The sequence below is a fragment of the Bos taurus genome, chromosome 20 (genome assembly GCF_002263795.3).
Source record: "Bos taurus isolate L1 Dominette 01449 registration number 42190680 breed Hereford chromosome 20, ARS-UCD2.0, whole genome shotgun sequence".
NCBI lineage: Eukaryota > Metazoa > Chordata > Mammalia > Artiodactyla > Bovidae > Bos > Bos taurus.
This window is the reverse complement of record NC_037347.1, coordinates 26,264,569-26,287,457: the sequence shown is the minus strand read 5'-3', so window position 1 is coordinate 26,287,457 and position 22,889 is coordinate 26,264,569. Positions and strand designations below refer to the sequence as shown.

The 22,889-nt window shown below is 41.3% G+C and overlaps 2 protein-coding genes across 4 annotated transcripts in view; both read left to right on the top strand.

The window, feature by feature from the left end:
- Positions 1-4,085: 4,085 nt before the first annotated feature.
- PELO (pelota mRNA surveillance and ribosome rescue factor) lies at positions 4,086-22,596 on the top strand. Of its 2 annotated transcripts, XM_059878744.1 has the most exons (3): positions 4,086-4,782; positions 17,284-18,441; positions 18,741-22,596. In XM_059878744.1, exons 2-3 carry the CDS (start codon positions 17,716-17,718, stop codon positions 19,173-19,175), a joined length of 1,161 nt encoding a protein of 386 aa, XP_059734727.1. In that variant the 5' UTR covers positions 4,086-4,782; positions 17,284-17,715; the 3' UTR covers positions 19,176-22,596.
- Positions 4,086-22,889, top strand: part of ITGA1 (integrin subunit alpha 1) — a 181,634-nt gene continuing 162,830 nt past the window's right edge. For both annotated transcript variants that reach the window (XM_059878883.1, XM_059878884.1), the window contains exon 1: positions 4,086-4,782. In XM_059878883.1, coding sequence (XP_059734866.1) covers positions 4,722-4,782 — 61 coding nt within the window. In that variant the 5' untranslated portion in view covers positions 4,086-4,721. The remainder of the gene's footprint in view (positions 4,783-22,889) is intronic.

Sequence of the window (22,889 nt, the reverse complement as noted above, 5' to 3'; positions counted from 1 at the left end):
GTTCCGGGACTTGAATCCATTCAGTCTTAACTCCAGAACCTACAGTGATCTTACTCATATGTTAGATAAGCTCCAAGGAGAATACTTTGGAATGAAGTATCTTTCTTTTTTTGAGATTATTAGTGGGCAACCCCAATTACTTTTGCTTCATTTCACAGACTCTACTTTCCAAATTCTTAATCAGTTCAGCCTCTAACTTCTTAGTGTATTTTTAATTTTCACCAATATTTCCAAACTCGAAGAGATCTGATCAGACTGTCTCACTTAAAATAGAAAAGTCTAGAGTTTAACATTGAGTAAAGTGAAAGTGTTAGTCACTCAGTGTGTCTAATTCTTTGTGACCCCATGAATTTGTAGTCTGCTAGGCTCCTCGTTACATGAAATTCTCCAGGCAAGAATACTAGAGTGGGTAGCCATTCCCTTCTCCAGACAATCTTCCTGACCCAGGGATCAAACCCAGGTCTCCTGCATTGTAGGCAGATTCTTTACCCTCTGAGCCCCCAGAAAAGAGTTTATTTAACATTAGCCATCAAGTAACCTCATATAATTACTAGTTTGTGACCACTACTTTTATCTTCTCTAAGCCTCAATTCACTCAGTGGCATGTCTTTCTTTTAGGATAAAACTGGTTAAGAAAGTAGCTTTTCTGACATTGATTTTTGTTTAGAAGTATTGAAATTTAGAAAATGAACACTTATTCTAAATTAACTTCTCCAGCAATAGCTGTTTTCTCACTCTCTGCATCTGCATTAACCTGACATGAAGACTGATAAACACAGCTACAAGATTCATAACACATATGAAAATTAACTTCAAAAACCACAGCACTGGTAGTGCTGTTTATCGCCATTATTCTGTAAATCCTAGAGGAGATTTTTTAAATATTTACATTCAAAGTATTTATTAACAACCCCCCCCCCAAAGAAAGGTAAAGTTCTCAGTAACTATAGGCTCAGTCATAATTTTAGAATTTCTCTTTTCATTTTTTCTAATTGAATATATTGCAATTTTCTACAATTTCATATACGTACATGCATGTGTATATATGTGTTTGTATACCTATATGCACACATACACACAAATATTTTGTTGCTGTTCAGTCACTAAATCATGTCTGACTCTTTGAAACCTCTTGGACTGTAGCATGCTAGGCTCCTCTATCCTCCACTATCTCTCATAGTTTGCTCAAATTCACATCCACTGAGTCGGTGATGAAATCTAACCATCCCATCCTCTGCTGCCCCCTCTCCTTTTGTCTTACATCTTTCCCAGCATCAGGGTCTTTTCCAATGAGTCAGCTCTTTGCATCAGGTGGCCAAAGTATTGGAGCTTCAGCTTCAGCAACAGTCCTTCCAAAGAATATTCAAAGTTGATTTCCTTTAGGATTGACTGGTTTGATCTTCTTGCAGTCCAGGGGGCTCTCAAGAATCTTCTCCAGCCCCACACTTTGAAAACATCAATTCTATGGAGCTCAGCCTTCTTTATGATCCAACTCTCACATCTGTACACGACTACTGGAAAAACCATAGCTTTGATTATACGGACCACATATACTATTATCTGTTTTTGAAAACTGAGCAATTTGGAAAAATATTTTTGGGAAAATATTTATTATGATTTTTTAACATCTAAGTGAAACTGAAAGTGTCAGTCGCTCAGTCATCTCTGACGGTTTGCGACCCTATGCACTGTAGCCCACCAGGCTCCTCTGTCCATGGAATTCTCCAGGCAAGAATACTGGAATGGGCTGCGATTCCCTTCTCCAGGGATCTTCCAACCCAGGGATCAAACCTGGGTCTCCCACATTGCAGGCAGATTCTTTACCATCTGAGCCACAGGGAAGCCTTAAAGTCTAAGCAGAAATCAATTAACTAGAATTTACCAATTATAGTGCAAATCCCTTTGGGTCATGATGAGAAGCATAAGATGCAGGTGAAACTACAGAAAGGTAAGATATACACAGGAAAGGCATTCTGTGGCAGAACTTTTCCAGAAAGAGGAAGGAAGTAGGTTGATAATATCAAGTTAACAAAAATGAGAGACTGGAAAGTCAAAGTGTGATATTGAGAGCATTCAATGCAGGCAAAGTAGCTTCCCAGGTGGTACTAGTGGTAAGGACCCGCCTGCCAATGCAGGAGACTTAAGAGAGTTGAGTTTGATCCCTGGGTCTGGAAGATTCCCGGGTCTGGAAGATTCCCTGGAGAACACATGACAACCAGAATTCTTGCCTGTAGAATCCCATGGACAGAGGAGTCTGGCAGGCTACAGTCCATAGGGTTGCAAAGAATTGGACATGACTGAAGCGACTTAGCAGGCTTGCATGCAAAGGAGCCCAAGTACTGCCTAGTAGGTTTAACTATGGCCCAATACAATGTAATTTTTTACAGACTTACAGGACTTTTAAATATACTTACTAAGGAGTGAATCACTTCACATTCATAAATTAGAAGAGGAATTCTTTGGCTGATAGGTCCCTTTCTGAGATGTGATGGACATCAACATCTCACCTCTACCCACTTAATATTTTATCTTCATTAAACTTCTTAAATTTCATCTTCTCCAACATTTACCCTTGCGATCTTCTATTTGGCAGTCTATTCAATCATCCCTGTGGCTTTCTCCCTGCTGTTCCTTGGATTCTCTGTACTGTGTCACCTGTACTGTATTCCAGGCAATGAGTCCTCCTTTGGGTGGCACTCTTGTCCTGCCTAACTCTAGTTCCGCTAGACAGAAATATTCAATTAGTAGTTAAATTGAATCCAGTCCAGTAGAGTTGCGTATAATTGAGTCCCTCTACAAAGGTCCATCTAGTCAAGGCTATGGTTTTTCCTGTGGTCATGTATGGATGTGAGAGTTGGACTGTGAAGAAAGCTGAGCGCCGAAGAATTGATGCTTTTGAACTGTGGTGTTGGAGAAGATTCTTGAGAGTCCCTTGGACTGCAAGGAGATCCAACCAGTCCATTCTGAAGGACATCAGCCCTGGCATTTCTTTGGAAGGACTGGTGCTAAAGCTGAAACTCCAGTACTTTGGCCACCTCATTCGAAGAGTTGACTCATTGGAAAAGACTCTGATGCTGGGAGGGACTGGGGGCAAGAGGAGAAGGGGACGACAGAGGATGAGACGTCTGGAAGGCATCACTGACTCGATGGACGTGAGTCTGAGTGAACTCTGGGAGTTGGTGATGGACAGGGAGGCCTGGCGTGCTGCGATTCATGGGGTCGCAGAGTCGGACATGACTGAGCGACTGAACTGAACTGAACTGAACCACCTGTAAGGGGCTTCCCAGGTACGTCAGTGGTAAAGAATCCACCTGCCAATGCAGGAGATGGGAGTTTGATCCCTGGGTCAAGAAGATCCTCTGGAGGAGGAAATGGCAACGTACTTCAGTGTTCTTGCCTGGAAAATTCCATGAACAGAAGAACTTGTTGGGTTACAGTCCTTGGAGTCACAGAGTCAGAAACGACTGAGCCACTGAGAGTGCACACACACACACACACACACTACACCTGTAAATACAAGTCTACTCATCCATTACTTCCCCTTCTTTGAAATTCTCAAAACCATTAAAACATAGCTGATTTAAATACAACAAGTATTTGGTGAAGTTACCATGTAGATGTGGCTCTTGACTTAAAGGATTTACAACTCGACAAGAGAAGCACTGCAAACTCCTAAGTGGAGTAAATAACATGCACCCAAATTAATTCATTCTTATTTATTAAAGTCTGTAGCAACAAGAAATAAAACAGTGCCCTAAATTCTTTCTTAGGTTCAATTTCCAGTGTACAAACATCTTAATTGAGATTAAACAAATAGCCCACACACATTCCATTTCTAACGAGACTGTTTTCCTCCCTTCCTTCCCCTCTAGATTCCCTCTTGCATTTCTCTTTCCCTTTTTCTCTCAGTCTTAGCTCTCCTTTCCTCTAGCTATCACAGTTTGCCCAAAGAAAAGCCTCCCTGTGACCACGAATCAGCAGAAAGGAAGCAAACCCTCATTATGGAAAGCCAAGCCCTCAGAGGGGCGTGTCAGGGTAGACGCCCCCACCCACTTTGAGTGCAAAAGGGCTGGACAGCGAAGTTCAAGTGCCCGCAGGAGAGGCGCGCGGCAACCAAATTCGCTCACTTTCACAGACGGACTGACCTCTTCTGCGCAATCGGACCTCAGGAAAGCCGCCCCCCTCCCCTTACTGGCCGAGGAGCGCCGGCACTTTGAAAGCGCCTGGGTGCCCAGACCTCGGGAGAAGCGAGGGGTGCGAAGGCGGAGCCACTGGGCTAACGACACCCCCTCAAGGTCCAGCCCTCGTCCGCGTTCCTACCACCTTAGGGAGTTGGCGCCGGGAGCGGGATCACCCTCTCAATGAAAGGCAGATGTCCCTTTAAGGTTTGCTTCGCAGCTCGTGGACTTTAGCCTAAACAAGGACCCGCGAAGCTGGCTTTATTTGTCCATGTCTCAGACACAGCCTGGGAGGCTGCCAGTGGGATTTCAGAGCACGAAGAGGGGGGGCGATGTGGCAATTCTGCGAGGCGAGTAGCGTGAACCGAACTTAGAGGCACCGGTGGAAAACACAGGAAATCGCCCCGCGGCTCCCCGGGCGCCGGGGCCGACCGGCCAGCGACTGAGACCCCCGGCGGCGAGCAACGCGGCTCCTGCGCGCGGTTCCGCCGAGTCCTCGCCTCCGATCCCGCGCGTCCCCCGGGCGCTGCGCCCACTCCAGTCATGGACCCCCGGCGCCGCGCCAGCCCAGGGGTCGCTGTCGCCTACTGCTGGCTCCTCTCCGGTGAGTGACCCTGCTTTTCTCCGAGCATCTCCTGAGCGCGGGACTCCGGGAGGGAGGCGCGCAGAGCTTCGGCCCGGAGTGGAGAAGGGAGCGCGGATCCACTTTCGGGCGCTCCAGATAGTCCGGGCAGGTTGGAGCTCTGAAAGCAGTTTTCTGCGTTGGGTTTTCGGTGTGAATTACTTCTGAAGTTGTTTCAAAACCCTCCGCCTCAATGATGGGGGGAGAGGTGCTGAAAACTTTACAAGGTGGAAGTGACTTTTCAAATTAAAGTTGTTTTTGACAGTATGCATGGTATTTTAGGACTTTGCTGATGGCTTCTACTTTCCTTTTTCGTGTCTCTGTGTAGAGTTTCTACTTTCAGGTTGCTCAAGAGTGGACATTATTCATTTTCTTGCTTTATGTACTCAAGATAGTTTCTGCTACAGAGGAGGAAAGAGAAGAATGCAAGGCAAAGTTGTCTCTTGTGCTGAAATGATGTTTCTGTGTTAGCACCCAGGAAAAGGAACATATTGAAATTGAGGAAGTAGTGAACATTTACTTTGAGAATTAGCAGAATAATTTTTAAAATACAAAGTAAAGTATTGTTACTTGTGCATAAATAGGTATCTTTTGGGAGAGACTTAAGCACAGTGGAGATGCAAGCTTATGCTCAATTTAGGGGGTAAAAAAAGGTGGAATCAAAGCATTTTCTAAGATTTTCCAAATCGTTAACCAATAGTTAGATCTTTTCTACCAGTTACTGACTGAGCAGGAAAAGTTGCAAGGGTGAAAGAAAGAGAAGGCAGATGGCTGAAGCTTTGTGTGAAAAGGGCCAATAATGCAAATAGTGTCAACTTGGGAACAGCTTTACAGTCAGTGAATAGCTGACTGTGTAAGCCACTCATGTTTGACTCATGTTTGACTGTGTAAGCCTTTACACATGTTTGAGCTATGCGTGCATGCATGTTAAGTCATGTCCAATTCTAGCCAATGCTATGGACTGTAGCCTGCCAGGCGCTTCTGTCCATGGGATTTTCCAAGAATACTGGAGTGGGTTACCATACTCTCTTCCAGGGGATCTTCCCAACCCAGGGATCCATCCCAAGTCTCACTGTCTCCTGCATTGGTGGGCTGGTTCTTTACCACTAGCACCACCAGGGAAGCCCATTTGACCTATGATTCCTCTCCAACTCAAGTTTTTTGGAGGCTGTTTGCATCTTCTTGTTGTTGCTGTGCAAAATTTGAATGTTTTACTAAGTATTCAAGTTGTATCTTTCTCATTTTACTCAATAAGCAGTCACTAATTTAGAAATGGATTTCCCTGGTAGCTCATTTGGTAAAGCATCTTCCTGCAACGCAGGAGACCCCTGTTCAATTCCTGGGTCTGAAAGTTCCCCTGGAGAAGGGAAAGGCTACCCACTCCAGTATTCTTGGGTTTCCCTGGTGGCTCAGACAATAAAGAATCCATCTGCAATGGGGGAGACCTGGGTTCGATCTGGAGAATTCCATGGACAGAGGACACTGGCAGGCTACAGTCCATGGGGTCGCAAAGAGATAGACACAACTGAGCGACTTTGAATGTAGAAATAATCAAATGAGGTTTGCAAATCCTCTGAAAAGAATGAAATGCAAAAAAATTGAAGTAAACAAATTACAATTTCATATATGTGTGTGTGTATATATATATAGTCAACTACTTTATTTCCTTATGCCTAAAACAGCCGTAAGTTGTATACTGTTAGTTTTTTGCAACTGTTGGGAGATAATGCATGCATATGTGCTAAGTCACTTCAGTAGCATCCAACTCTTTGTGACCCTATGGACTGTAAGCCCACCAGGCTCCTCTGCCCATGGAATTTCCCAGACAGGAACACTGGAGTGGGTTGCCATTTCCTTCTCAAGGGGATCTTCTGACCCAGTGGCAAAACCTGGGTCTCCTGCATTGGCAGGCAGATTGTTCACCACTGAGCCAACTGGGAAGCCGCCTTATGTGTTACATTTATGCCCATTTCACAGCATAACAGAAGGATCTAAAATTTGATGTCTTCTTTTCCTTTGTTGGTTATCCTGTCAGTCATCATGTTGTCAGCTTCCTTACAAACTTCTCATCAATCCACAGAGTCCATAATCTGGGGTCTTATCACCATACCCACCCATGCACAGTACTGTAGAACTCATCTTCCTGTCTTCAGTCTGAACTTAACCTCTAATTAATCTTCCTAATACATAGTTTTTTTATCATACCTTAGTCTTTAGCCAAAAACCTTTGGTGGCTCTATGTTATCCATAAGATAAAATCCACAATTCTCAACCAAACTTTCAGGGTCTGCCCTAATCCAGTACCCTCTGTCTCCCACTATGCCTCTTATCAGTTTCCTATTGCTGTCATAACAAATTGCCCCAGATTTACTGGCTTAAAACAAGACAAATTTACCACTCATAGTTCTATGGGTCAGAAGTCTCACTGGGCTAAAATCAAGATGTTGGCAGAGCTGCCTTTTTTCTGGAGGTTTTAGGGGAGAATCCATTTCCTTGCCTTTTTCAGACTGTAAAGGCAATCTGCATTCCTTGGCTTGTAGCTCCATCCTCCATCTTCAAAGCCAGTAAAGTAGCATTTTCAGATCTTTCCTGTGACTGCTTCTTCATTACATCTCCATCTCTGATGCTGACCCTATTTCCTTCCTCATATAAAAAATGCTAATTATGCTGGGCTCCCCTGAATAATCCAGGATAATCTCCCCAGCTCAAGATTCTTAATTTAATCATACATACCAAATCCTTTTTGCCATATATAGTGATACATTTGCAAGTTCCAGGGATTAGGAAATGAAGATATATGAAAGACCATTATCTGCCTACCAAAACCTCCAAACATAAACTGCCAGTCATGACATCGAGTCACATTTCCTTATTTCCCCCATTAGTCCTCATGCTTATTTTGCTACCGTGCATATGATACTATTTTATGCATCTAGAAAAGCATTCCACCCTTCTTTCTTACTACCCCCTACCCTCTAAACAAACTCTCCAGTCTTCAAAGCTGGGTTTACATCACAACAACCATCTCTCTAATAAACTATCTCAGTAAACTTCCCATTATATTTAGGACTATCTTGTATTAACTTTTCTCAACATTTAAACATGATTCATCAGGAAAGATGCCCTTCTCTATGTCTAAAGTCTTTATCGTTACTTTAAATATGTCCAAGTCCCAGCAAAAGAACTAGTAGCACATATAAAGGATTTAGCTGAAGAAAACTGACTTAAGTCAAGGGACTGTTTGCACAAACATAGAAAGGAATTGACAAAAGTTGATGGAGCACCGTAGAACAAGCAGGAACAAGTAGGAAGAAAGCACCTGAAGCAACATGAGATGAAAAGCCACTGCTGTTCCTAGGCCTGACGGGGTAGCAACGTCAGCTTGACCGTGAACTCTGGCTATGGGAGGGGGACCACTGGACAGGAGCTGTGGCCGTAAGAAGCAGAATGCAGCTAGTGCCAAAGCTGAAGCCTAGCAGGGAGAAAACAGGGGAAACGAACACCCTGCCTTTTCTTCCTACCCCCTAATGCCTTGCCCAGCTCTCCCACTGGTCATGTCCAAATGGCAAAATTCAAACTCCCAGGGGACAAAGATCAAGACAATAACAGAGAAGAATTAGCACTACTTACTGCTGAAAGGCACATATTTTTTGAGAATGTATTAGATATGAGGCCCTGTGCCAAGAATTTTGCACATATTACATTTTAGTCTCAAAAAGGGGAAATTCTGGAACTATTATTCATATTTTACAGATGAAGAAACTGAGAGACTAATTTGACTACAGTCACACAATTAATAAATGGCAAACCCTATACTCTATTCAGATCTCTCAGGTTCTCGAAATGTACCATTTTGGAAATAGACCATGATGCTGGGAAATACTGAAGGCAAAAGGAGAAGGGGGCGACAGAGGATGAGATGGTTAGATAGCATCACCAACTCAGTGCCCATGAATCTGAGCAAACTCGAGGAGATAGTGAAGGACAGGGGAGCCTGGCGTGCTGCAGTCCATGGAGTCACAGAGTCGGACATGACTTTGGGACTGAATAACAACAACAATTGTCTGTCTAAATATAAATCCATTTCCCTCTTGCTCAACCCTCTAAATGTTAAATCCAAGTCTAATTGTCTAAAAGACTTTGATAAGGATCTGATTAACGATGAAATGGGTCTGTTTTCCATGACTTTTAGGTATATAGTGAAATTAGATGATGTCCCTTCTTACATTAATTATAACTCAAATAAGACTCATTATAACTCAAAATAACTCAAATTATAACTCAAAAAATTATAATCTCCGGTTATTAAAAATACAAATACAGAATTATCCCTAATTGAGTGTGTATCTCTCCTCCCTAGAAACATTTCAGCTAGACTACAAGCAGGAGTCTTCTTTTATGACTTTTTTCACAGGCAAGATTTCCTATTCTAAAAGAAGTCCAGTGAGCTCATGGCTGGATATGGAAGGAAGTCAGCCACTTACTTATAACAAAGAAATGACCTCCAATGACATACAGTGGATTGTCAGGAGCTGCTGAAAACAGCGAAAATATTTAAGTCATTATGAAGCCTGTAAAGTCAGCAATAAATTCAGAGGACTTTTGTTCATTTGTTTAATAAATGGGCAGTAATGGTAGCAATAAAACATACATGCCAAACTAGTTTGCCTACTTTTCTTCCCTGCTCTCATGCTGTTATTTTGATGCATGAGCTCGAGGGCCACAACGTATAACTGTTGATCTTACTTCCTTAGATGGAGGCTCCTCTGCCTGGGTTCCAACACCTCAACCCAACAAACATCCCATTAGATGTAGAACTTGCTGAATTTTAATATGCCCCTTAACTAATTTATAAAATAAAGGAGCTCATGTTTTAAATATATTCAGAAAACTAGGCATCAAAATGCTATTCTTTACCTACACTGCTCTTCTGTTATATGAAATACAATATAGTGTATTTGAATTTTTGTTAAGAAATTGAGATGAAAGATATTTGGAATCGTTGTCACAATGCTAAAGTCAGAATACACTGCCAATTCCGAGTGGCCCCTGACTGGAGAACTGTATTCGCTCTCAAAGCAAGTACAGTAATGTATCAACAGATGTAAATGAGCTGAATATATTCCTGTCTTTATGATTATTGAGCTTCTTTCAGCTCCTCCATTGTGCCAGTTCCTCTGAAATCTCCAGGTCTTTGCATAAGCTGTTACAGTGCTGCTGCTGCTAAGTCACTTCAGTCGAGTCCAACTCTGTGCGACCCCACAGAAGGCAACCCACCAGGCTCTGCCGTCCCTGGGATTCTCCAGGCAAGAGCACTGGAGTTGGGTGCCATTGCCTTCTCTGTTACAGTGCTACAGATCCTCAAGTCCCCATGTGAATGTCACTTCCATGAAGCCACTGGAGTAGACTGAACCCCCCTCCCCCAGATACTTGAATGACTCCAGCACCTTTGCTTCTATAATACACAGCATATTAAAATTAAACATCAAGTTGTCTGTTTTCCCAGATTAGTGTATGTTCTGTTGAGAATAGGGTCTTTGTTTATTATCCCTACCATCTATGAATAATAGGTACTTGAAAATTTGCTATTGAATGAGTCACAAAAGAACAGACTACAAACTCATAAAATAATAAAGGAGTCAAGTTGTCTCTTTTAGTTATATCAGGAATAGTCTATCTATTTCTATCTATCCATATTTATATCTAGTTGAATGGAAATCACCATTAAGTGACTGATGCACCAGTATTTTAGGTACTATTAAGAAAGAAAAGTACTGCCAATCCGATTATAATTGCTGAACCTACAGATGCCTCCTAGTTTCAGTTCAGTTCAGTTCAGTTCAGTCGCTCAGTCGTGTCCGACTCTTCGAGACCCTATGAGTCGCAACTCACCAGGCCTCCCTATCCATCACCAACTCCTGGAGTTCACCCAGACTCATGTCCATCGAGTCAGTGATGCCATCCAGCCATCTCATCCTCTGTCATCCCCTTCTCTTCCTGCCCCCAATCCCTCCCAGCATCAGAGTCTTTTCCAATGAGTCAACTCTTTGCATGAGGTGGCCAAAGTACTGGAGTTTCAGCTTTAGCATCATTCCTTCCAAAGAAATCCCAGGGCTGATCTCCTTCAGAACGGACTGGTTGGATCTCCCTGCAGTCCAAGGGACTCTCAAGAGTCTTCTCCAACACCACAGTTCAAAAGCATCAATTCTCCTAGTTTCAAGTGATGTTAAAATGCTGAAATATATACATCTGAAAATTATAATAACATGCAGTATATCTACATGAAATTTTCTATCACATTTTTAAAAACTGCATCATAAGATTCCAAACACACTCCTAGATACAAAGATATGAACATTGTCCTCCTTTTAGTTCTCTTCCAGGGCCAAGTTTGATTCAAAGAATAATCGCTCCTCTGACACCAGCAACCTCACCAGATCCCAATAACAGAGCTTCCTCTGAATACTCTACCTTTAAGAGGAAGCTTAGGGAGAAAAGTGACAATGAAATAATTCAAAAATGTTCCAGGTCACAGGATCGATAACTCTAGTTTTGGCAGGCTTTAATATCTCTAATATTCTTTCATATCAGTGGTTAGTACCAGGACCAAGTATATTTGACAGGACCTAATTTTTTATCAAATGTCTTTTCTAACTTAAAAGGAATATTAAAAAGTCAACTAAATCTTAAAATGCAATTAAAATATATGCACTGGTTGGAATTAAGAATTCACTCTATGTACAAAAACATTAATATTGCTTTATAAAAATAGTAGAGCTCTATAAACAAAATAAGTGAGAAATCTTTGAAAAATCATTATAATTCAGATAGTAAAAGCAGTGAAGACATATTATTTTGGTATGAACTACCTGAGATCTGCTGAAATAAATGAAAATTCTTAAATTTGAATAGGATACCTAAATCAATCACACTAGAATCTCAAATGATTAAGATGAATGGTCTGCATATTTTATTATAAATCCTGTACTCTTAATACAACTTACAAATATGCTTTTCAAAATTTTCTTTTTAACTATATACTTTTAGTTTGCCAAGTACTACAGTTTGAAAATTCAAAGGTATTGACCAGTTCCTAAAATTACATATTTTATTGTAATATTTTAATAAAATAATCCTATATTATATAGAGATTCATACAAATAGGAATATACCCTCCCACACACTTTTGTTGATAAGATTATTTATTTAGTAGGAGGCTTTATATTGTTTTGTGACAATTGCAAGTAAGTATTTTTAATCACAGGAAATTTAGATAGTGAGTACAGCAAGTTCCTTAAAGCAAAACAAAACACTTTCCCCTTTTCTCTTTTACCATTTTACTTGAATTAGCTGAATAATCCTCCCAGTCAACCACTAACTTTGCTTATGGACGTCACATAGACATCTTTGTACAATTTAAGGTTAGTACATTCTCTCTTAAATAACTATTGCAATCATCACTAGAAATTTATAATAAGAGTGCTGGTTGTTCATTCTGTAAAGATCATTTTCCAAACCAAGTGTAATAATACCAATTGTCATCATACAATATTTTAAAACATTTTAAGACCTTTATCTCACTAATATATATTTAAAATTAATCATTTTCTTATCCATGCATAGATAGCTCAAAAAAATGAAATAGGTTTACAAAAATTTATCTTAAGAGAAATCTTCCTTTCAAATTATCAGTAACACTATAAAACAGAATGTGATTTCATAATTTTAAGATGTCAATGATAGACAAGTTAAAAACTCTGAATTAAAGTAGCGCTAATAACCACTCATTCTTTCATATAATTATGATAATGTACCAGTTGTGCTGGGTTCCAGGGACACATGAAAAGTGATACAAAGGAACACAATAAAAAGTAGTGTTTGCCCTTAAGAAGCTCAGAGTCTGAAAGAAGTAATAGATAAGCAAAAAAGTAATAATGGGAAAAGCCCCCAAAGCAGAAAAAGGAAAATATTAGTTTTGTGTTGTTGGAAAGTAACCTTTGCAAAAAATCTAAGATGGATACAAGAAAATGTATACAGCCTCTACTATTTAAGGGTCACTGTGTTAGGTACACCCACTCCAGTGTTCTTGCCTGGAGAATCCCAGGGACGGCGGAGCCTGGTAGGCTGCCATCTATGGGGTCACACAGAGTCGGACACGGCTGAAGCAACTTAGCAGCAGCAGCAGCAGCAGCAGTGCTAAGTACAGGATCTTCAAACAAGGCAGCCCATTAGCCCTGCTGCTATCACACAAATCATTTCTAATGTTATTATTATAATAGGAACGATTGTAATCAGTTCATCATGAGGTACATGAGCCAGCTCATGCAGTAGGAGTAACCTAAGGTTTCCCTGGAAAGGAGGTAGAAAGTAGTATACATAAATGCACCCAACAGATCATCTATCATTCAACTCTACTGAACCCGTTATTTTTCAAGGCTGAATAATTGTGATCATGTTAAAGTGAGCCCTTGCTCCTTGCTTTTGTCTGATCCAAATCTCTAATTTCAAGCCAGGTATTCTTAGAGATTTACAACAATACCTTACATGTCTATGAAAGTGAAAGTGAAGTCGCTCAGTCATGTCCAACTCTTTGCCGCCCCGTGGACTGTAGCCCACCAGGCTCCTCCGTCCGTGGGATTCTCCAGGCAAGAATACTGGAGTGGGTTGCCATCTCCTTCTCCAGGGGATCTTCCTGACCCAGGGATCGAACCCAGGTCTCTTGCATTGCAGGCAGACGCTTTACCCTCTGAGCCACCAGGGAAGCCAGTTTCACAATTTTCAATGTATCATAATCTCATTAAAACCTTCTAAGGGATAGTGAATGAGAGAGGCAGACAATCTTATTTATAATTTACAGTGAAAAATTTTAGCTTTATAGAGGTTGGGAACTTAACTAAAGTTGCTAAAATTGAGCTAGAAAAGACCATAACTCAGGTCTGCTAACTCTTGACATGCAAACATTAAAATTAGTATTGGTCTTTTACCACTAAAATCGGCCTTAGAAGAATCAGATTCAAAACTGAAAATAAATGTGTCAGGGTGAGATTATGGGTAGTGTTTTAATTTTTTAAAAATACCATTGCAGAATAGGTTTTACAATTAGAACAATTTTAATTACTGAATTCAATTTCCTCAATTCCTAAGTAAAAGAAGTTCAGTTTCAAAGAGATTAAGTGGTGCCAGAAATTATAGTAAAAACAATTGACAGTGTAAGAATTACAATCCAGGATATTTGACTTCTAGCCCAACTGAGACACTGGAAGTATATCAAAAACAACAAATTGAAAGCTTTTGGAAGCAACAACACTGACTTCTCTTTTTTCTGGAGAGATTAATATAAATAAAAGTTTACAGGAAAATAGATATAATTAAAGTTACTGATACAAAGAGTTCTATCTTCAAAGAGCCAATAAATAAGTATAAAATTAGGATTTAAAGCAACAGTTAAATTTCGGTTTTTTCCCTCATGATTTTGCTTATTTAAAGACTGAAAATACTCTATACTGCTATATGTTATGTAACTACTGTAACCATAGAAGTCTGAAAATAAAGGGAATTACTTTGTAAACCAGGTGAGCTATAGTTAGTAATATCAGTGTCTTAAGAAGTATCTGTAATAATGTTAAATATAGTTGCTACATGTTTTATCTGATCCACTCAGCTCGTCATCCATATATGAATGCCTACTAGGTGCAAGGGGACTTTTCATGGGACAGTCGAGGGATGCAAGGATGAACCCATCCAGATTTCAGTAAGAAAGAAATGTACCCAACTAATAGCATGCATGGTTTCAACTTGAAGGTAACATTTAAGCTCAATGATAAGTAAGCTTAAATGGATTTATGGAAGTAGGGGTGAGAGAAAGTGACATTTTAAAAAGATAAGAGCTAAGGCAGCAAAGTAGAAAGTTGCCAGGATGTACAGGGAACAAAGACTGCTCCCACTGAGGAATTTAGGGGGCTGAAGGGGATACAGGGAAATAAAATTTGTGAAGTCATGTCTTGGAAGCCTTGAATTTCATGGAATTTGGATTTTAACAGAGAATGAGAACCCCCAAATAACTCAGAACTGTGATGACTGACCTAGAAAGACTAAGTTAAAACACAAAATCTGGGAGAAAAACATCTGACCATTCAACAAGCTCAAATTACTAAAAAAAAATTCTGTTATGGACGTTTCAGATCAAAAAACATTTCTGTGAAAGTTTTGTAGTATGTTCAATCACTGAAGCACATTTATATTTTAAAAGACAACCCAAAGCAGTGTGTCTCATAATTAAAAAAAAAAAAAAAAGAAGAATCACAGAATCAACAGTCAACAGAGGTTTACCATTGATTTGCAATGTAGAAATATATATTTATTTTTCTAAGGTAGGATATTTGATCTTTCTCAAGAATTACAATGGTGACCAAGGCCGAGCAGAAGGAAAATTATTGAAAAGATAAAAATATTGAAAATATTGAAAAATATTGAAAAGAATATAAGGACTTTTTTGTTTTAGTAATAAAAGAGCAAGGAAGGAACCTTCCTTTCAATGCCCCAGGTTGACTTCTAAGCTGTGAGTCTTAGTTTAACTGATAAAGGTGAGAGTTAAGGGGAAATGACAGGAGAGGATGAGATGGTTAGATAGCATCAGTGACTTAATGAACATAAATTTGAGCAAACTCCAGGAGATAGTGGATGAGAGGGAAGCCTAGTGTGCTGCAGTCCATGGGGTCCCAAAGAGTCGGACATGACTGAGCGACTGAACAACTACACATAACCTTCAGAGTTTAGGGGATGATTTCAAGTGTCCATAAATTCAGATTTGTGTTGGTAGAATGAGTGTGGAATTAAGCAGGCTTGGATTTGAATACTGGTTATGTGACCTTGAATCCTTTAACCTCTCTAATTCATTTTCTTCATTTATGTATGAGAATAACAAATATTTACCTTATAGGTAAGAACTGGAAAAAGCATAGGAAGTACCTGGTGAATATTTAAGAAGTGATAGCTCTTCACTAAAAACCAAACATGTATTAAGGGCCCTGTGTACCTATCACTGTGGTTTTTGATCCTTGGCAGATTTTCAAGAGGGGGAATGATTATACTTAAAAAGGTGACCAAGGAGCATCTCAAAGCATCTCTTCCTCCTTCTTTATCCACCACCTCTCTCTCTCTCTCTCTCTCTCTCTCTCTCTCTCTCTCACACACACACACACACACACACACTATTAGTTAAGAATAAAAAGATCCATGTCTGTTGGGAGACAAAAGCCAGACTCACACTTTAGTGTAATCAGTTCTTTGTTCAATGTAAAGTTCTTGAGTTCTGGAAGAAGACAGTCTCAGGAACTTTGGGAGGGCACTCAGTATGATAGAAGGTGGCGAAAGAAGGAGGTACAGAAAGGCCAAGGGAGAGGAGATGCCACCAAAAAAGAAAAAGCTGTTCTAATTTGCACTAGAGTTTTGGAGGGGACCTTTGTGTTCCCCCCAGACAACCTTTGAGGAAGTTAATTGAGATTTGGGTATCAAGATCTGTGCCAAAGTCATATTACACCCCTTCATCCCAGTCTTACATTTTAGGGTGGTTAAGTTTCCCTTCCAATGCCTTACCCAATAACATAGGAAGGCCAATGGGGAAGATTTGTGCCCTCTGCCCTCCAAGCCATCTTAACTCTCAAAACTTTGGTGGGTTTTCTTCGATTCACTGGTCCTTTTAAGAGGCAGTTCCCACCTTTCAAATTACCCCCGCCTCTCCTTCATCCCAAAATGTTAAGTGACTTATGGATTTTTTTTTCAAATGAATTCTGCAGCTGTTCAGTCAGGGTAAATCAGTCCTTCCTCCACTTCCCCAGTCCTGGGGTCTCAGCTCAGCTCTGACAATGAAGATCCGGTCCTAAACTGTTGAGACCCAACCCCTACGTAAACATTTCACAGGCTGCTGAGCAGCGGAAAGCTGAGACTGCCAACCTTGGCTTCTGGGGTTCTCAGGACATCAGATCAAAGCAACTGAGAGGTCCATCCAGGGGTAAATTCCACAGATGGTTTCTTCTCTCTCTGGGATCAGTGTTTTAACATCTGGGTTAATCAGATCGTGCACACTTGGTCAACTGAGAGCACAAAGCAGCTGGGCACGTTACTCAGTGCAGATGCCCCGTGACCAGACGTTCTTAAGAAACAGCTTCTGGACTGAGCAGCTCCAAAAAGCGTGCACCGTCTGACTGGGGATGAGGCAGGAGCAAGGCGGGGCGTAGTTTGGCCCTTGGTGCCAAGTCTGCACTTTTCAGAGCCCTTTTACTTTTCCATAAGTTATTACTTTTCCGTAACTAGAATTATCCATAGGGAGAAGGTGTGCACACAGCTTAAAATATATATATATATATTTGCACTCACAACTCCCCAGATTCTTCACAAACAGGGGTGGAAGAAAAAACTTAGGAAGTCCAGTTTCAGCACTAATACCAAAGACTCGCCACCAAAGACTCCGTGTGCTTTCCTTAGGTGGTTTATTCTTCGGGAAACACCTCCGGGCTTAGCGCGCCTGCGCACGCGCAAGCTGCGGCCCCGCCTCCTCCTTGGGGACGTAGGCCGTGCGCTGGGAGGCAGGAGGAGGGCTGCGCATGCGCCCTCGTTGCATCAGCCTTGGTCTGTACAGCAGCAGGAACCGCGGAGAGAAAGGTGTTCGCAGCGGTGCCTCTCGAGCCGATTTTGCGCGGCGCGCCTCGAGACTACGAAAAGGAAGGGCTAGAGTAAGTGCCCCACCCCACGGCCGCTAGAGTCGGATATAACGTGTTTCCTTCTCGCGAGGCAGGTGCCGGGAGGAACCGGGCCCCGCCCCCTTCCCGGCCTAGGATTTCTTTCCCTTCCCGACTCCTTTTTCCGCGGGGACCCCCTCGGTTCCTCTTGTTTTGGCAGTGAGCCCCCGCCAGGGTCATGAAGCTCGTGAGGAAGGACATTGAGAAAGACAATGCGGGCCAGGTGACCCTGGTTCCCGAGGAACCCGAGGACATGTGGCACACCTACAATCTAGTGCAGGTGGGCGACAGCCTGCGCGCTTCCACCATCCGCAAGGTGCAGACCGAGTCCTCCACCGGCAGCGTGGGAAGCAACCGGGTCCGCACGACCCTCACTCTCTGCGTGGAGGCCATCGACTTCGACTCCCAAGCCTGCCAGCTGCGGGTCAAGGGGACCAACATCCAGGAGAATGAATATGTCAAGATGGGGGCTTACCACACCATCGAGCTGGAGCCCAACCGCCAGTTCACCCTGGCCAAAAAACAGTGGGACAGTGTGGTTCTGGAGCGCATCGAGCAAGCCTGTGACCCAGCCTGGAGCGCCGATGTGGCGGCTGTGGTTATGCAGGAAGGCCTCGCCCACATCTGCTTAGTCACTCCCAGCATGACCCTCACTCGGGCCAAGGTGGAAGTGAACATCCCTCGGAAACGGAAAGGCAACTGCTCGCAGCACGACCGGGCCTTGGAGCGGTTCTATGAACAGGTGGTCCAGGCCATCCAGCGCCACATACACTTCGATGTTGTAAAGTGCGTCCTAGTGGCCAGCCCAGGATTTGTGAGGGAGCAGTTCTGCGACTACATGTTTCAACAGGCAGTGAAGACCGACAACAAAGTGCTCCTGGAAAACCGGTCCAAATTCCTTCAGGTAAAACAGTCTTACCCAGGGATAATTAAACATGGGCAGAGGGGTTTGCTTAAACTACTCCTAGTTTTAGAACTCAGAATAGTACCAGAGGAAAAAAGGTTTAACTTGGCTGGGATTGTGAATTGGATAATGCGGTGAAAAGAAACCTGTTAAGCAGCTAGAGATTTTATGTAATAAACTTGGTTTAAATTCTTAAACGTATAAAACCTTAGTAGTGTTTTTGGCTTGAGGTCATTGTGGGCAGTTTAACGGATACCCTAAGAGATTCTTTTATCTAACTTTTATAATTGTGATTCTAGGTACATGCCTCCTCTGGACACAAGTACTCCCTGAAAGAGGCTCTTTGTGACCCTACAGTAGCTAGCCGCCTTTCAGACACGAAAGCCGCTGGGGAAGTAAAGGCCTTGGATGATTTCTATAAAATGTTGCAACACGAACCGGACCGAGCATTTTATGGACTCAAGCAGGTGGAAAAGGCCAATGAGGCCATGGCAATTGACACATTGCTCATCAGCGATGAGCTCTTCCGGCACCAGGATGTAGCCACACGCAGCCGATATGTGCGGCTGGTCGACAGCGTGAAAGAGAACGCAGGCACCGTTAGGATATTCTCTAGTCTTCACGTGTCTGGGGAACAGCTCAGCCAGTTGACTGGAATAGCTGCCATCCTCCGCTTTCCTGTCCCTGAACTCTCTGACCAAGAGAATGATTCCAGTTCTGAAGAAGATGAATGATTGCAACTAACAATTGAGACAACCTGTTTCTCACTCCTTCACTGTTACATTTTCTCAGCATCCTGTGAAGAAAGCTGCAAAAATGGCACTTTGTGGTTCTCACAGGGGTTTTTCATGTATTTTGGTCACTCTAGGTGATTTGTGGTTGGCAGGACATGTTTTCAAACTGAACAATAAAAGGAAATAATCTCCATATATTATTAATTGGGATAATTTTATTTTGGAATTATGAGTTATTCGCAGCTCTTAGAAACATTTTGTATATTTAAAAAGAATGCCTATATATTCTTTGGGATGGAACATAAAAATCCCATACAGCATGCTTTGAAGTAGTTTTCCTTAGGAAAAGCTTTTTAATATCTCATTATCTTCAGTTTACATTGTTTAATTTGGCACGATGTATTCTTACACTTTGTTATATGATCCTTTTTCTTGCCGTTTCCCCCACATTCCAATTTTTCTTAATTTTTAAGTTTATTTGCTATTTTAAATGATTGCTTAGTAATTAGAAGACTTCCCTGAGGCTAAAGTTAAAATCTATTTTTCTTAAGAAACTTGTTAAACCAACCTTGTTAAAAGTAATAAGCTGGGTTTTTCTTGCTAGTTTAGAACAAATTGTATTTACTTTAGAGGAGCACCTAATTAGTTACTTTTAGGTTGTAGAGCTTTGATCTACTAAAGATTCTCAGGATAGTCTACTCAAGGTGCTTTTATTTTTAAAATGAGGCTAAGTATGGGATTTGCTTTATTAAGAGCTAATTAGTGGCAAACCTAGATACAGTGCACAGTCTGTACTTAAGTTCTTTGCTCTCCCACACTATTTATGTATTTGGGAGGTTGTCATAGTTACAGTTAATGCTACCATGAATTTGTATGTACATTTGCATTCTTAATGGAGGGGTGAGAAAGCCTGTTCAGAAAGTTTGTCACATCATTGTGTTTAGTTGCTCAGTCGTGTCCAACTCTGCAACCTCGTGGACTATAGCCCACCACGCTCCTCTCTCCATGGGGTTCTCCAGGCCAGAATACTGGAGTGAGTTGCCATGCCCCCCTCCAGGGATCCTCGCAACCCAGGGATCAAACCCAGGTCTCCCACATTGCAGGCGGATTCTTTACTGTCTGAGCCACCAGGGAAGCCCATCACATCATTAGTAAATGGCAGTTGATTTGTACTCCAGCTGTTTACTATAATTAGGGACTTTATGCAAATACCTGAGAGTTTAAAATATTTTCCATTATTTTTTGTGTGCAATTTAAGAATTGAGGGGGCCTTGCAATATAATCACATCTTAACATTTTTCACATCTCAACTTAGTAAAATAATAGGAAAGGCCTATGAACAAAGAGTGGTAAGTCAGTCAGTCTGTAACTCTGGGGTCAGTGGTGCCTGCTTCAAACAAGGACACTAAGTTAAATTTGCTTGTCCTTTCTGCCTTCTGAGCCTTTCTGCTGGTGCGCCAAGTTCGTATATTGTTTATAAAAAACTTCCTAACTAATCTGGACCTTTTTACCTGTAGTTAGCTGTGGTTGTTGTTCAGTTGCTAAGTAGTGTCCAACTCTTGTGACCCCATAGACTGTAGCCCACCAGGCTCCTCTGTCCATGGGATTTCCAAGGGAAAAATGCTAGAGTGGGTTGCGTTTTCCTTTTCCAGGAGATCCTCTCAACCCAGGGATCAAACTCAGGTCTCCTGCGTTGGCAGGTGGATTCTTTACCACTGAGCCACAAGAGAAGCCTGTAGTTAGGGATAGACACCTCCATATACTTTAAAAGCACATTTTAAAATATCTACTTCCTAATCAAAGTGATTTAAATTGTCATTTCATTATATAATTTTATGGATATTTATGTTATTAATAATTTGGTAGGAGTGTAAATATTGAAGTCACTAAGATTCTTAATATTAGAACTTTATTGATAATGCATTGTTTTTTCAGTCAGAAATTGGAGATCTGGGGCCTCTTGCTCAGTGGCACCCCACTCCAGTACTCTTGCCTGGAAAATCCCATGGGCGGAGGAGCCTGGTAGGCTTCAGTACATGGGGTTGCTAAGAGTCGGACATGACTGAGCGACTTCACTTTCACTTTTCACTTTCATGCATTGGAGAAGGAAATGGCAACCCACTCCAGTGTTCTTGCCTGGAGAATCCCAGGGATGGGGAACCTGGTGGGCTGCCGTCTTTGGGGTCGCACAGAGTTGGACACGACTGAAGCGACTTAGCAGCAGCAGCTCATTATCTATCTAGTACAGGTTAGTCCTAGCTGTTAACCATGGCTATAGAAACCAGGGGAAAGAAAACCTAATAGTAAATCTAACCAATACGTTTTAGAATGTTAAATTCTCAAATTTAGCTTCATCTTAGCTTAATTAAGTGAGTGAAGTCATTCAGTTGTTTCCTACTTTTTATGACCCCATGGGTGTAGTCTGCCAGGCTCCTCCATCTGTGGGATTCTCCAGGCAAGAATACTAAAGTGGGTTGCCATTTCCTTTTCCAGAGGATCTTCCTGACCAGGGATCTTTGCAGGCAGACTCTTTACAATGTGAGCCACCAGGGAAGCCCAGGTGGGCTTGGGAACTCATCTTAGCTTGGAAACTGTAAAAACTCAACACCCAGACTGGACCCCAGACTAAATAACTTTGCAGTCTTAGAAATGATAGACTATTTTTTTAATCATTATTAAAGCTCCCAGGTGATTTCCAATAGATAACAAGGCTGAGACCCTGGATTCAGGCTTTGCTGTTCAAAAGTGTGGTTTCCATGAACCAGCAGCATCTTCTGAGAGCTTGTTAGAAACTAGAATCCAGGAGTCTACCCTAGACCTGTTGAATTGCAGCCTGTATATTAGCATCTCCAGTTGATTGCCATGTGTAATAAAAACTGATAAAACATTTAGGCAGTAGCTTATTGTCCTTGTGCCAGTTAATCTCTGCCTAGGGTTGCCAGCCATAGAGAAAAATATTTGAGTTTTAAGATCTTAAAGGAAAACTAACTACCAATATTCAATTAAATTATAAAACTAAATGAAAGCCTGTTTCTATGTCTAATTAAAGTATCTTTAAGAATTTGTATTTTTTAAAGTTAAATGTTTTACCAGTACCATTATCAAGTATATATCTTCCTAGATACATAGGTGTAAATATCAAAATAGTGATAAGAACATAATAAAATAAATTGGTTCAAATAATTATTTTTTACTGTTCTCTAAAAAACAAAATGAACCATAGGTTTTTGGAAAGCATATACAGCAGTTTAATTCCAATTGCTATTCGTTAATAAGGAATGACTGTGGTAACAAATGAAAACACTGTCAATAACATACCTCAAATTAATGCAGCGTTGTACTATAAGCTTCCGTTCATCCCCAGGTGCTTGTTGGAAACAGATTGCTACCCTTGCTAGGCTCAATAAATGAGAAGTTTGCAGTTTGTTTTCTTTTGTTGCAGGTATGATGCATATCAAATTATATTTTGCTATTCCTGGTCTCCTGTTTATGTTAAATATTTTGTTAATTTTCTGTCTGTATTTCACTTTCGTTACTCCCTTATATTCAAGTTGAATTATTTTTCTCCCAGGTACCACTAGAATAGCTTTGTGAGGCTAATTTTCTGTTACATCTGCTTATTTTCAGTCACTAATTGATGACATTTTTTAATCCCTTTAAACCAGATCTCTCACCCTCACATATTCTATAAGAAAAGTGATTCATAATTTCTGC

Coding starts and splice junctions, on each gene's coding strand:
- PELO (XM_059878744.1), top strand. CDS start 17,716: ATGAAGCTCGTGAGGAAGGACATTGAGAAAGACAATGCGGGCCAGGTG. Junction 18,442..18,740: donor ACCGGTCCAAATTCCTTCAG/GTAAAACAGTCT, acceptor TTGTGATTCTAG/GTACATGCCTCCTCTGGACA.